General features: G+C 47.2%; 1 protein-coding gene across 4 annotated transcripts in view; it reads right to left on the bottom strand.

Annotated features, from left to right (window-relative positions):
* Window positions 1–15,999, bottom strand: part of LOC139765934 (glycine receptor subunit alpha-2-like) — a 330,653-nt gene that overhangs the window by 17,503 nt on the left and 297,151 nt on the right. For 3 of the 4 annotated variants that reach the window (XM_071693907.1, XM_071693912.1, XM_071693910.1), the window contains exons 9-11: window positions 11,675–11,904; window positions 10,828–10,983; window positions 8,404–8,571 (exon numbers count right to left, since the gene is read on the bottom strand). In XM_071693907.1, the coding sequence (XP_071550008.1) occupies window positions 8,404–8,571; window positions 10,828–10,983; window positions 11,675–11,904 (554 nt within the window). The remainder of the gene's footprint in view (window positions 1–8,403; window positions 8,572–10,827; window positions 10,984–11,674; window positions 11,905–15,999) is intronic. The other variant, XM_071693911.1, reaches the window with a different exon arrangement.

Here is a 15,999-nt window from a genome sequence, read left to right as displayed (position 1 = left end):
TATATATATATATATATATATATATATATATATATATATATATATATATATATATATATATATATATATCGTGGGGGAAGAAGAAAAATGAACAGACAAATAAGCTCATATAAACCTGCCATGGGACCGAATGTGTTTGTGTGTGTGTGTGAGTATGTGACACAGGTGGGCGCAAGGCGGAGAAAGCAACTGATGGGAGCGTCCAGGTGGTCGCTTTGTCCCCGAGATATACGTTAAGGGCGTCCCTCCCTTCCACCTCCTCCCCCCTACCCCCAACTACCTGGAGGTGTGGCACTGGCCCGGCAGTGTATCGGGAAATATCAGAGGCCCTCGAGAGGAAGTGGCGCTGACAAGACGAAGGTCCACAAACAGTGCTGGGTGGAGACAGCAACAACATGGTAGTCCTACGAGACGAGTATATACTATATTCATCCACCTCCCTAAAGACAGAAAACGCAACGCGAAATGGATCGCCTTTCCGTAACTGGAATTTTCATAGTGGCAGTGACGTCGCGGGTGTGCGTGCGTACTACCAGCGTATATCTTATTCGAGTCACAGGGAGGCCCATTGTGCATGGCCCGCTCGAGGCTAGGAGGACGTTGAAGGAGGAGCAGAAGGGACTGCGAGGAGCGTCTGTTGTGTTCAGTTGCTGTACGAGCGTCGGGCAGAGGTATTGACAGCTGGGTTTACCTCCACGATGTTTACGGTGCCGAGTGTTGCTCCATAATGTGTTTTCCCCAAAGGCGAGCCTCTGTTACTCACTGTGTTGTCTCGTGTGTCAGTGTTGCTGTGGTTCACGAGGAAGAGTCTCTCTCTCTCTCTCTTTCTCTGAGACGCGTTCTGTTGTCTCGTAGTTCAGTGCGGCTGTGGCTCCCAAGGGAAAAGTCTCTCTGTGACTCATTTTGGTCTCTCATGGGCCAGTAGCTCCCGAAAGGAGCCCCTCTGTGACCCACTGTGTTGTCCCGCAGGTCGGTGTTGCATGCACCATCAACTTGGCTGCTCCTTCAAAGAGTTGAATTCTTAATGTATCCAAGTTAGTTTTATCATCATAACTCTCAGTTCACAAAGCTCTTTTATCCTCATCTTTCCGAGGATTTCTCAGCTTCAGCATAAGACCTGAGAGAAAAGTGTGTGAGCTTCAAGACGGTGAAGGAAACAGGAGTTGGAGAGAGATTCAAAGATTTTTGGAATTTCCCTTAAGTCAAGACAACGCTCGCCTGACGCATCTGACATATTCACACGTTACAACAGATAATTCTTACCAATTCCTGGCGACCTTGAGAGGCAGCCAGAGTAAAAGTAACAGTAAAATAAGAAAGGACTTACTCTTAAAAGTTCCTGAGTATAGCTAAGTGTCTGGTGTTCTTAAGCTCAGATCTGTAACTTGACCTTAGCGTAAGTCTTACTCCAGATGTCTTAAGTAACGTGAAATTTCACATGGAACAGCATCGCCAGAAAATTTTCTGTAGGTAAGGTTTCTTTATCTATTTTTCCAGGCAGATAATGGCAGAAGGGAGCCCCCAGGAGTGTAGACCTCCTTCCCCACACGGCACAATATGGTAATAATTGAAAGCTTCTTTGAAGATTATAGAAACAGCACTTGATATCAATATTCCTATAATTTCCTAAACCGTATTTAATGTGACCAAATCGAATCATACGTTGCTCTGCCAATGGACGGGTCCCTCATGTGATGGCAAGAGCAAGGTAGTCACACGAGAGCCGCTCCCGAGATGGCCACATTCAGGATCCTTCAGCACACACGGAAGCTGTCTACACCTCACCACGATGATGTAAATATTTCCCAAGTTCGAACGTATGATCAGAGACTTAACTGCCGGCGATGTGATGCCTCACAGTCGTCAACCAAAGCTCCAGTCCTCCCGAGGTGTCTCTGTGACACGGGAGTCACGACGCTGGAGTTTACTGACATTTAAACACGTCGTCATCTTCTCTAGGAGGTAAATAACATGCAAGCGGGAGTCAACACCGTGGTACAGTATGCCCCCTTGGCGGTCCCGCTGGCACGCATACACGCGCTCGACATCAAAGGTTGAGGAAGGCTGGCGTGGATGGTTAACATTCCTGGACTGAAGTGCAGATCACAAGGGACCGTCGTCAGGAGGAAAGGGGGGGTCGTCAGCGAGGTTCTCTGCCCGAGTCGTGTGACGGATTCCCAAGCATTCAGGGCAAATAAAGTCTTCCGTCTTCCAGAATGTGAGTGACATCAGTGCAGGTCTTGAGGAAAGGGGACTTCACACTGTATAAAGTCCCTGACGACGGGAGTTGAAAATTGACGAGCCGTTTAACTCGTGCGGTTCAATGTTCCTCAGACGCACCTCATTAGAGACCATGACGCGGTGTTCCAAGTGACGATTCAACGCCCACACCGGAACGACCATTTACTCACCTGATGAGCCCCTAACAGTACCAAGGAGGAGAGATATGGGTCAACCCAGAGAAGTACAAGACAACCATACGCTGGGAGATGTTCCACGTTCGGCCTGAGGGCCTCTCACACAAGACCTCCCGACCAAGACATTCACCTTCACCCGCACCTCCCTTACCACCTAACTCACGAGGCACTTCCCCCCTCCCTCCCTCTCACTGCGTGATGAGCTGTTCTTCCCCCCAACCCCACTTGCCCAGCGCCATGAAAATGCAAATTATCTATTTTGTCTTGCCACCGGCGGGACACAGGAGGAGCCACCGGCAGCAGCAGACCCACTCGCCCACGATCAATCAGCTAGGAAAATGAAGAGGGGGAGGGTATTGGCTGGGGAGGAAAGGTGTCAGGCTAGGGGGGGAAAGGAGTATCTACTTACCTACGAGGGAGGGAGGGAGAGGGAGAAAGACGAAAGGGAGAGCGTAGGAGTAGCTTGGAGGTAGATCCTCTCGTACCCTCTCTGTGGTATAGGGTCCAATCCCATCTGATATTCCAGGTAACAGACAATTCACCAAGTCTTACCTCTCGTCTAAAGCAAAGGTCACATTGCCTCATACAAAATCTAACAGGTCCAGTACCATCCGACCTTTCCATGAAGCCGTGTTGAGTCTCACTTAAGCAATTCCTCCATTCCAGTCATCATTCCTTTGCTTTCTCATGATCTTTTTTCAGGGAGACCGGACTGTATAGCTCAGCGCCTCTTTCCAGCCTCCTTTCTCATAGATGGGTATAACGTTTGTCCCTTTTCCCACTCCTTTGGTGCTTTGCCTTTCTCCAACCACATCTTCATTAGCATTTACAAGCGGTTTTTGTCAAATGTAACAGCACACATTTTCAGCACGTACTCTCACAGTTCATCTCATCATTAGACTGAGAGGAGGAACAATGTGGCTTCAGGAGTGGTGGAAGGTGTGTGTGTGTGTGGACCAGGTGTTTCCTCTGAAGAATTAGAGTAAGAGATAAAGAGGAGGATTTCTTTGAGGTATTTTTGGATCTGGAGATGCTGTGTGGAAGGCATCTTAGGGCACATCCCGTCGAGTTCAGGGGTTGAAGACAGACCACTCTATCTCTCCATTCTCTTCATCTTCGACGAACTCATCCAACCAAGCCACTAGTCAACTAAAACACAACCGCTCCAACAAAGCCTCCACGGAACTTTTGATCATAACAATCAGGAAAAAGTTATGATAAAAGAGGACTAGTGTGACCTGGTCTCTGGCATCGTTACAATCGCCAGACCGACGTGACGTCACGCGGCGAGCGAGCGACCTCCTCCCTTCCTTCCTCTGCCTCACCTGAGCTGCTTACCTAAACTTGAGCACAAGTTTAAGGTAAGTGGATCCTGCTCGACTTGCCGGCTAATTGACGGAGTCGGAGACCTGGGGGGGAGGAGGAGGAGGACAGGGGGAAGCTGTAAACCGCTGTCTGGCGTATCTCATGAGGACGCTGGGGGGGCCGGTGGCAAAGGAGGGAGGAAGGGAGGGGAAGGATCCGGTAGCTTAAAAGTTTGCTGCAGCGAAAAACAAAAATATATTTCCTCCCTCACGTGATCATTTTCTTTTTCGTTGAGGAACACAAGGGTGGCCGTCATCTGTCTGTCCTTCATCGTGGAACCAACGTCTATATTGTCATTGTCTTCAGCACTGGAAACAACGTCGCTCGCAATGAAGCGGATCTTTAAAACACCACAAAAAATGCTGTTGAAATGTGCTTAACAGCCTAGGTTATGGGCGCTGGTCTATGATATATGAAGATTACCTTTCGTGCACTGAAACTACTCGGGTGGAAAGTGTGTCAACACTTGTGTGTTAATGTAACACCCTAACCAGAGATGCAACACATGACAGAACAACGGGGTCAAGTCGTGTTCTACACCACCTCCTGCCGTTGTCATAGGCATCTTCTTTCCAGGCCAACAGAAGAATGCTTCCCAAGCGAACAGAAAACGGACCTTTCCTAAACCAAGAGTGGCAGACTGTTTCCCCCAGGCCAGCAGAAACAGACTGTTTCCACGGTCAGTAAAAACAGACTGTTCCTCAGGCTACCGAAAACAGACTGTTTGCCAGGCCAAGAGTAACAGACTGCTGCTTTCCAAGGCAACGGCAGACTGTTTTCCAGGTGTCACAGTCCCCCCTCCCCAACACACACACACACACACACACACATACACACACACTCAGTGTTAATGAGGAGATTCGTTCCCATACAACTTCGTTAATACTTCAAAACCTCACAATACCACACTGCTAAACTTCCCTGTAGAATTTACTTAGACTTGATTATGTGGGCTTTCTCCCGTCCTGATAATGATGGAGGTACCAGTCACCATTCTGTATACATTTCTCATTCGCCTCTGCCTTTCAACTGCTTGTCTAAGTTCGAGTGGATAATCCCTAAGTAGGACTTAGTGCATCTGTATCCAAGTCTGTGTCTATGTCTAGAACTTTCCAATCACAAGTTTTATCAAATCACTTTTTTTTTTTTCCTCTCCCTTGTTAAACTTGGGAAGACTACTCATCTAATTAATCCTCAGGTAAGCTGCAAGGATCAAGGTTAATTACCTGACGCTACGCCTTAGCTATATGCTTCCTATCATGGCTTTACATATAGCGTTGGACTTTGATGAACCTGGCTGAGACTACTCAACAAATTGACCCATTTAGCTCAATGGCACAACCCCTGAATATGATGCCATGCCCGGCCTTTGACCTGACCCCTTAAGCTCTGGGTCAGAAGCCAAGGCAATCGCCATGCTCAAAGAGGTTAATTCAGACTAGTGTAGGGGGTGTAGCGTCCCATGGAACAAATTCAGGCACTCGACTCAAATGCAGTTACGACAACCCACTTCCACCCTGACTTTATATATACAAAAAAAAACTTTCTGATCATAAGACGACAAATGTTTCTCCCTGTCGTATGAAATATTATAATAAATGCCATACTACGTACGTGTGGTTAATTTGGTGAAGAAAAAGAAGAAGCACTCGGGTAGAGACAATCGCTGTGTCATCTGGACAAAAGAGCGCTGTGATTGCTAATACTTAGCGGCATTTAACCACATATTTTGTGGCCTTAACGGCTCGGGGTGCCGTCCCTCCCCCGTCTCCAATAAAGATAAAATATTTATCGCCAGTCATTGTCTGTTCTGCCTCGGGACACTGCCAATGACAATGAAGTCGACATGTAGTCTCCCCAGGATTGAGATGCCAATCACCAGATGAATTTCTTTTTTTTCTTTTTATATTTAGTTCGGTGGGTACGAGAGGGTGAGACAATGACAGAGGGGAAAACTGGTTCCTTAATATAAAACCAATGGACGAAAATAATCAGACTTCTTCACTTTAAAGATTAACTTTGTGTCATTTTTAATATTCAAATCTCTAAACAACCTACCAACTATAAAAAGGAATGTTTTCCTCTGACATTTAAAAAACGAAATAAATAAAAAAAAAATATATCAGCCAATCAGGAGCGGGGACGAGTGTTTCTCGCGCGCGGAAATCATCCAATCAACGGAATGACGGTTATTTCCCCTGAGCGTCAAATCGGCCAATCAGAGCCAGTGTAACCCTCCCTCCACCGAGCGTAAAGGGCATTCAAACCATCGTTCGCCAAGATTAGTCGGCATCACACCCTCCACTCGCCCACGCCAAACCTATTTCACCTTCTAATTTCATCATTCCTTCACGGTTCTGGAACAGATGGCTACTATTTTCCTTAAGTTTCCCGCCTTATGGTTTTGTTTTCAGTATTTGATATGACGGATAATACGAAGTCATTTTTATATTTTGATATATAGGGGAGAAAGAATACTTCCCACGTATTCCCTGCGTGTCGTAGAAGGCGACTAAAAGGGAAGGGAGCGGGAGGCTGGAAATCCTCCCCTCATTTTTTTTTTTTTTTCCCAAAAGAAGAAACAGAGAAAGGGGCCAGGTGAGGATATTCCCTCAAAGGCCCAGTCCTCATCCTCTGTTCTTAACGCTACCTCGCTAATGCGGGAAATGGCGATTAGTATTAAAAAAAAATATATATATATAAAAAAAATTCAATCCTAAAGAAATAATAAAAAAAGATTCACTTTTTTCCCCCACTCGCTCTCTGGGGTTTATTCATGGCACACAACCAATGGGTTTTGGAGTGCAGGGTAAATGACTACATCTGGGTTTACAGGATGAGTAAACCATGGATTAGCAAGGTAAGCAAATCAATCTGGGTTTACAGGATAGGTAAACCAGTAAGTTTGGAATCTAGGGCTAAAAAAAACTGAGTCTGGGTTTACATGACTGGTAAACCATGGAGTATGGAGTGCAGCGAAGATGGAAATAGTCATCCTCAAACCGTGGTCTGGCACAGGTCCATGTCTTCCTTTGGTGGGTATACAGAAAACGGAATCTGGTGTAAGAGGGATACCTCCTTGAGTCTGGCAAGCAGGGTAAACCAATTAGTCTTGTACAAAGTATCCAACCAATCTTATGTACAAGGTAAACCAAAATCTGGTTTATATTACAAACTTATGGGTTTAGATTATCGATTAAACAAATAAGCCTGGTTTACCCGATAAACCATTGAGTTTAGAGCGCAGGTAAACTAAAAAAAACCCTGAAATACGGAATGGAAAACGGTACGTGTCATACGGGGCAAGTCATGTCCGTCTGATGTACAGAGTAAACCGATGGTTCCGGTGTTAGTAAACAAACCACGAAGTGCAGTTGTATACCTGAGAGGTAAACTACAAAGCCTTATGGACAAGGTAAAACACAGGACAGGTCAAAGACACGTGATTAAGACAGAACCCGCCTGATGGCGCTGGTCTCTCAATCACACAGACACAGACACACACACACACACACACACACACACACACACACACACACACACACACACACACAAACACAGAGACACATACAGACACACACACTTTGCAGATGATGCCAACTGATTTGAATGTTGGGCTGGAGTTCCTGTGAGGTCATTGAGATAGTGAGGGCTATGGGCGTGGCCGGGGGAGTGCGTGGTGGTGGCGGGAGGAGGAATGATTAAGAAATGGAGTGGAGACGATGAGGGGAGTTTGGAGGGAGGAGGAGGAAGAGAATTTGATGAAGGGATTATTATGGGGGAAGAGCATTAAAAAAAAAAAAAGATAGAGTAATGGGGTTCAGGACCGTGTGGGTGTTTATAGAGCACTTGGATAGTACATGGTAGGATATAAACAAGGATTTCAGGGGTTGGTTATTAGGATATGGTTCTCAGGGCTATGTATGGGTCTTCTGGAGGGTGGATACGTACACCATGAGGACTTTTTGGCTATACAAGAGTGTCTTTTAAGGGAGTTCCATGCACAGGACACAGGGTCTCATGGTGGGAGATGGAGACACAAAACATAAGGTCTTAAAAAGGGGCTATCTAAGGGTATTCTCAAGACTGGAGACATAAAACATGCGGTTTTAGGGCTTTGTAAGGGTCTTTTGGTGACTAGAGAGGGAACATATTGTGGCTATCATGCCGCTAAACGTTTTCTTTTATTTTTACATACAGGGAGACTGTTGTGTAAAAGGCCTGACCTCGACGGCTGGTCATTCCTAAATGGTTCAAGAGTGTGACCATAAAAGGGTTGTCTGAGGGCAAGGCATGTCCGTCACCTGGGTTGCCCCACGTCCGTGAGTACTTCTTCCTTCCCACCCCCCCAAAAAAAACTCCCCACATGGCGCTCATGTCTCAGGAAGTAAATAAGCATTACCGATGTTTTGTCCGCCAGAAAACAAAACAAAAAAAAAAAGCACTGGTACCCATCTCGTGGGCGGTGGCGCAAAAGTGGATAAGCTTCAGCCGGAGGAATAAAATGCAAAAAGGAACTGCTTCTAAGACTGTAACTACAATGGATGGGAGACACTACGACTACAGTGGATGAGGAGGGAGACGTGCGAACACGCCAGCCAACTCTCCATCAGCTGCCTACCTCGGACTGGCATACAGTTTTCCTGCCATTGGCTCGCCGCTGCACTGCCGGAGACCGACGCTGGCCGCTGATTGGCTGGCCGGTGTCCGTCTTGGTGGACCTGGCGGGGGACTCCTCGAAGTCCTGTCTCGCGCCCCCAAGGCACTCCGTCAGCTTCCTGGGCGAGTCCTGGGGAACAGTGTTGCCATCTTAGCGGGAAATTCGCCAAAATCGAGCGAACTCCAGGGTTGATCTCGATGCTGCTAGCGTTAGTTGTAGCGGATGTTGACATTATTCAGCAGATGACAATCTTACTTAATGCTGTAATGATCGACGGGTCTTGGGATACTTTAAGTAGCACCTTCAAGTCTTCACCCACTTTAAGTAGCACCTTTAAGTCTTAACCCACTTTAAGCAGCACCTTTAAGTCTTAACCCACTTTAAGCAGCACCTTTAAGTCTTAACCCACTTTAAGTAGCACCTGTAAGTCTTAACCCATTGAGCACAACGGTGCGATCCTTGACCACGACAGTTCGACCTTCAGATATATATAGCCTGTCCTTCGATTCGGCCCTATAGTGTCGGGCCAATAGCCAGGCCACCATTCCAAAACGGCACATAGGGGGAGATAGTGAGTACTGGTATGAAACGCGTTTAGAACGTGTCTCGAAACAGGATCATTCTTATTTCCTACTGGTCAGCGGCTGTATACTTCCGAGTGCCGTAACCACTGCGTCACATCGTAAAAGCGGGGAACCTCTCCCAGAATAAGAAGGACGAGTTGATGCGGACTGTGAGAGACGATTCTAAACCATCCTTCCGGTTAAGCAAGTGTGAACTGAATCGCAAAACTATGTGATCTGCATAAACACTGTCGGTCGCAGAAACATGATGAAACCGCATTTCAAGAATGACAGAATGAGGTCAGCGGTACATGTGTGTACCAGGGGCGCGTCTGATGCTGTCTGTTTATTCCTGTGGCTTGTTCATTCCTAACCACACACAGACACACACCCCAACCCACCACCTGACCTTATGGAATGGGGAAGTTTAGCGATGGTAAAGGTCGCGCCTATTGCGAGATAACGCAGAAGGGTCACAGGACAAGTAATTACCATTCTAAAACTTCATTTTCTGTGAGGTTTGGTGACGGGAAACGTGCGTGACCCTTACAGATAGTAGACGGGTCCAAGGATGAACTCAAGTAGTTGTGCGTTAAATTTTTTTTTTGGGTCATCACTAAGCCACTTGAACACGACGGTAACATCCTGGAGTACGACGGGATGACTTTTCTAAACAAATCCGACAAAGGTCGTGGTCATAGGTCGAGCTATCGTTACCAAAAGGTCTTTACGTTATGCTCACTGGGTTTAAAGGCTGTTCAGTCAACCTGTCTGGGGGAGGAGGAGGAGGAGGGGGATCGTGGAAATCCACTCCGGTCCAGGAGTAGAAGCAAATGTAAAAGCCGTCAAGGAACTCTGGTACATTATGTGAGGCTGAACCGCCCCCCAAGAGCCCTCAGTGAGTAGGTGCAAACAACGGCTGAATAATGATCACTGCAAATTATCACGGTGAGAATTAACGCCCCCTCAACTTGACAACGGTTCACTGTTTGTGTGTCCTTCTCGTCGATCTGCCAATTGCTCAAGCCGGCGAAGATTGTCTGCCAAGACCGGCTGTATGACGTGAGGTAACCTGATGTCTGCTTCGCCATCCGTCACAGGAGACCATCACTGTAAAACAGCCGTGGATCTCACTGTGTTAATGGAAAGTAATCTCATCGAATGTCCAGAATTCGTGACACAAGGCAGCTGTCACTGGAACCTGACGTTTGAGGCAGTCTGTCGCGGAGGGAGGAGAGAAAAGAACACATCTCGGGCGAGTTAGGAAGCCTGGGAAACATCAAAATGGTGAGACATAGTTGTGAAATATGTAAAACAGTTCCTATCGACCATGTTGGCTGTGTCTAGTCTAAAGCCAACGCTGGAGGAGGACGTTGTGCAGAGAACGGCTAAGGTTTCTCACAGTCAAAAACACTGACTCTGTCAAATCATGACTGGAATTCACCAACATGGTTAAAGACAGTTAGTGGGTGAGTACTAATTATAAGATATTCTTAGGTTACGGGTCTGAGAAACCTTGCCAGGGGTATACAAGACTAAACATGGATGGAGGAAGGTCTACGCCAGGGATGTACTTCAATCCTGGTGATTCTCTGCCATGACTACTGTCTACTGACGTGTATCTTGTACCATGTGAAGTACCAGTTGGTACGTGAGCTAGGGCGGTGTAACGACCCACTGCTCCACTGTGACTTGAGACACAGGTGACCTGGGCAGCAGTGTGTGTGTGTGTGTGTGTGTGCGTGTGTGAGCCATCCTGAGACGTGTGGCGGGGTTATGGTGCCTTGTAACTAGTGGTGTAGTGTGACCTGGGAGGACATACCTGCTGGCTGGAGACCTGGAGTAGCGTCCTAGGTCTCATCCTCCTGTTGACGTCGATCTCCTCGGGGACGTCCCCGAGCACCACGTTAACCAGGGCGTACTCCATCAACGAGAAGAACACGAACACAGTGCACGATGACATGAACACGTCGATGGCCTGCCGGGGTGGATGGGAATTACGTACCGCGGCGGCGGAGGGGAAGAGACCCGGGAGAGGGGGATGGTTAGGGGGGAGGAGACAAAGAGACTGGGGAGGGATATGGGTCGGGGAGGAGAGAGACTAGGGAGGGCTATTGGTAAGGGTGGGATGAGAGTGTGGAGGGGAGGAGGCTATGGATCAAGGACAAACTCTCCTCCCCAACATATACCCCCTTTACAGTACCACTCCTCACTCGTTACATGATCTGCCCCGACATGTAAACCCCAACAACACAATAAGCTTCCCTACCACAGTTCCCATTACACCGGGGAAATTCCTCTCAGTGGCGCAATTTCCTCGACATTTCCCCTACAGGGATATCCGACCCTCACAGTATCTGCCCAGCACTCCTCAACCTCAACAGGTAACGCTTCTCCTTCCATCACAACACATTCCTTTCTCATAACACTCCCTCTTCCTCTTTCACAACCCTCCGTCTTTCTCTCTCACAACACTCCACCTTCCTTCTCACGACACTCCTCCCTCAATAACACTCCCGCTTCCTCCCTCACAACACTCTTCCTTTCTCTCCCTCACAAAACTCCACATTCTCCTACCACAACACCTTCTTCCTCCCCCACAAAAGAACCTACCAAAACCACCCTGGTTGGCCTGGGCCAGTCAGCCATCCTGGTGGTGGCACCAGTACCTTGATGTACGAGACGGGCGGCAAGCTCTTCTGGGAATTGGCGTGTTGCGTGGAGAGGGTGAGGAGCGACGTGACGCCCAGGGTGACCCTGGCCGGTACCGCCTCCGGTCGGATCCAGAAGCTGATCCAGGACATGATGACGATCAGGCAGGTGGGGATGTACGTGTGGAACAGGTAGTAGCCCAGCCGACGTTTGAAGGTGAAGACGATCTCCAAGCAGGTGAAGTTACCTGTGCAAAACACAACACTGGGTTAGGATAGGTTCACCTTGCCATACTGGGTTAGGTTTGGGGGTTTACTTTGTGGCCACGGGGGTGGTGGGAGAGAGGACCTGGGTATTATTTCCTGGGGAGAGGGGGGGGAGAGGAGAGGGGACCTGGAGATGTGTATGGAGGAGGAACTAGTTTTTTGTGATCTGTGGGGAGATGGGACCTGTGGAGAGAGAGAGAGAGGGATCTGGTTGTTATTGTTGTGATCTGTGGGGATGATGACCTGTCAACCTGTGAAGAGAAGGACCCGGTTAGGTTACGACCTGCGTAGAGGGCGACCTGGCAGCTTGTGGAAAGGAGGAGGAGGAGGAGGAGGAGGACCTCGCTCTTACGTTGTGACCTTTGGGGAAGACGAAGACCTGGCAGCCCACAGACAAAGAGAGGGGAGGCCTGATTGACATGCTACGACCTTTGAAAAGGGGGTCACGTGCTTATGTTCTTACCTATGCATGGGGGTAGGAGGGGAAAAGGCAGGCGCTTGGGGATGGGTCCAGATGGTTGTACCACCACTGGGAGACAGATGGCACCGTAACACCATCAGACGAGATGGGTTTGAAAGACTTCCCGCCGGGACCGAAGTTAATAACATTTTACCAAGACGACGCAAGTCCGCAGAATTCGAGTCATGGTTGTTTTCTCGTTCCTCAGTCCATTTTCTGCGACGCTGGCAGAATCTCAGACAATTTCATAATTGGTAACAAAAAGGTTTCGAAAAATCTAGCTCAAAAGTTTTTCTTTTCTTTTTATTTCATTTTCTTCCCCTGAGACACCCTCGCGTCTCGCTCTCACCGTCTCGCATTATTCTGTGCTAATGACGTCTCGCGGTGTCTTTCTGCAAACGTATATTTCTCGGCATTTTCTCCCTCTCGAAATCCTGATTTCAAAGGTAATTCAAAGGCTGTGCGCAGGCGCGTGCATCGCCTCCCTTCAAGAGAGCAATCATCGCTCTAGTTACAACACCCTCCATTCACAAGCCACCCTCTCCATCGTTCACAAACAAGCTGGTGCAGCTGGTGTATCTCTTTGACAATGTGTGGCCTGTGTGCTCCATTGCTTAAGTGGCTTGCGGGCTCTGAAACGCTCTGTCTGCCCAGGGGAAACGTATTTCATGTTTATAGACATTTACACAGATGTTTGCTTGATAACACACTGGCGTGCACACAAGTGCCTGCGCGCGATGCTCAGTGATACAGACGTCTGCGCAATACAAAGGGAAACGAGGGCATGCGGGCGGTGTTGAGTGCGGCACAGAGTGGGGCAAAGATGTTTACGAACTAGGTACACAGATGTCTGCTTGACACACGGGTACACAGATATATCTGCATGACACACGGGTACACAGATATATCTGCATGACACACGAGTACACAGATGTCTGTAACGAAACACAAGAGCGTGCATGATACACAGGTACAACAACCTAGGGCAACATATTGACGATGACGCACAACGAAAGATGGTCGTGAAGAATCACAATTGAGTGTGGCAGTAGCGGACGACCAGCCCTTGACCTCCACGTCTGATCTCTCCTGGTGACCGCGACTCGCCCTTATCCTGCACGTCTGAACCTCCTCCGGTGACCAAGTTCTGACCCATGACAACAGCGACCCCCCTCAGCCAGAGGGTATGTCCCCCAAAGACTTATGCTGTTTCGGCCTACCAAGCAACGCAGTGGAATGGCTGCCGTGCAACAGGAGGAACAATTGCCATGCAACAGAGAAATAGCAACCACCCTCCGTGTCACACACACACACACACACACACACACACACACTGGAGGCACGGGAGGGGACACGAACCATGGAGACAATGTTTTCGAGTCTGGTGCAGAGTGAGCCACCGACAAACCATTTCCGTTCCACAATTTCCAATCGCCTTGGCGTCCCCTGCCCCAAACACACACACACACACACACACATGCAGACACACACCCGTCCTCCCTATATTAGGAACACGGATTCATATGTCATGTATGACCATAAATATGTATATGTACATAATACAGGCATCCTCATTTTCAAGCATACATGTGTGTGCGCTTGAATCCCTGCATGAATACATATTAGCATGCATGAACATTGCAACGTAATATGAAACTGTAATAATGTTGACAGTAGTACTTACAGTGACAAATAAGTAAATAAATGAATAAATAATAGTATTAATAATAATAATAATGATAATAATAATAATAATAATAATAATAATAATAATAATAATAATAACAATAATAACAATAATAATAATAATAATGATAATAATAATAATAATGATAATAATAATAATAATAATAATAATAATAATAATAATAATAATAATAATAATAATAATGATAATAATAATAATGATAATAATGTAAGCAATTTCAGATTCACAAAAATGGACAAGGACACAAGAGACATACGCACTTAACGCACATATAGGCTCGCTCAGGTACACACACACACACACACACACACACACACATCAAAGAGCAAAATGTATATAAACCCAAGAAAAAACACAATAAATAACATAAACACACTTAAGCACAAGCACACAAACACTTCTAATGTTTACGTGCCTCACACAGAAAAAGTAAATCACTGTCAGAGTTAAGAGATGTTTAGATATACACCTTCGTACTCTGGCAGCTCTTTACCTTGTGTCTTCCAAGTCGCAACGGCAGTCTGGCTCCAGCCAATGTTAAGAACCTAATGAATCCTGCAGTGTGGTGAAACCAATATATATATATATATATATATATATATATATATATATATATATATATATATATATATATATATATATATAAACAAGGAAAATGAAACATGATAAGTTCCCAAGTGCACTTTTGTATCTCCGCTGACGAGGTGATTATTACACGAAAGTGCAATTGGGAACATATCGAGTTCCATTTTCCTCGTGGTCATATCCACATACTAGATCACGCGCACCACTGTGACCTCTTGCAATATATATATATATATATATATATATATATATATATATATATATATATATATATATATATATATATACACACATATATATATAGTGTCGGCGTCGTGGTTGGACACGGGTAGCGTCATCCCGAGGGTGTGAGCATTACTTCCACAAGACTCAGTCTGGACACAAGAGCTCAAACACTGGCTGTCAGGCTCGACCGACGCCCCACGATGATGTTGGACCCATAAAGGGTGATTGGTTTTGCCGCCACGCCGCACCGAGAGAGAGAGAGAGAGAGAGAGAGAGAGAGAGAGAGAGAGAGAGAGAGAGAGAGAGAGAGAGAGAGAGAGAGAGAGAGAGAGAGAGAGAGAGAGAGAGAATATCTGACCCCGTCAGAACATTCCAAAAAGCTTCTAACTTCCCCCAGAAGTCGCATGCAAAATACCTTCGCTCAAAAAAAAAGGGAGGTCAAGACAAGGCCTTGCATACGTATTACTCCCAGAGTCAAGATATGGCAAGATGCCATTGTTCTCAGGGGAAGCGGAGCGTTTGCCACTGGCGGAGGACCTGACACAAGGCACCACCTGGGACCCGCCCCCGTCTGGACGGTACGCCCCAGGAGGTGAAGGGAGGAGGAGGAGGAGGAAGCTTAGTCAAGGGGGAAAGGTAGAGGGAGAAGGAGGCTTAGTCAGGGGGAAGGGATGAAGGAGAGGGAGGAAGTCCTGGCAGTAAAAATATGACACTTGGTGGTGTTCTGAAATTCGCGCGCGGGTGCTCGCCTGGCACGTAGCGACCTTGCTTCATGAGGATCTTTTTCTTCGTCGAAGCGCCCCTTGGGGGGTCACGATGCAGGGTCCGTAAGGCAAAAGGAGCGACGAGATATACTACACTGTCGGGGACCTGGAGTTCACATCCTTCCTCCTTCCCCCTCTCACTGCTAAAGACACATACACCCCCACACCACTCTCCTACATCACCCGTTACCCATCTGATCAACGTCGCTGTACACCGGCTGCGAGAGAGAGAGAGAGAGAGGGGAGGTCTCCCACCGGCGTCATACAAGAGGATAGCGAGAGCAAGAGCGAGAGAGAGAGAGAGAGAGGAAGGAACCTTGACATTCTGGCACGT

The sequence above is a fragment of the Panulirus ornatus genome, chromosome 56, assembly GCF_036320965.1.
Source record: "Panulirus ornatus isolate Po-2019 chromosome 56, ASM3632096v1, whole genome shotgun sequence".
Lineage (NCBI taxonomy): Eukaryota > Metazoa > Arthropoda > Malacostraca > Decapoda > Palinuridae > Panulirus > Panulirus ornatus.
This window is presented reverse-complemented; position numbering and strand designations above follow the sequence as displayed.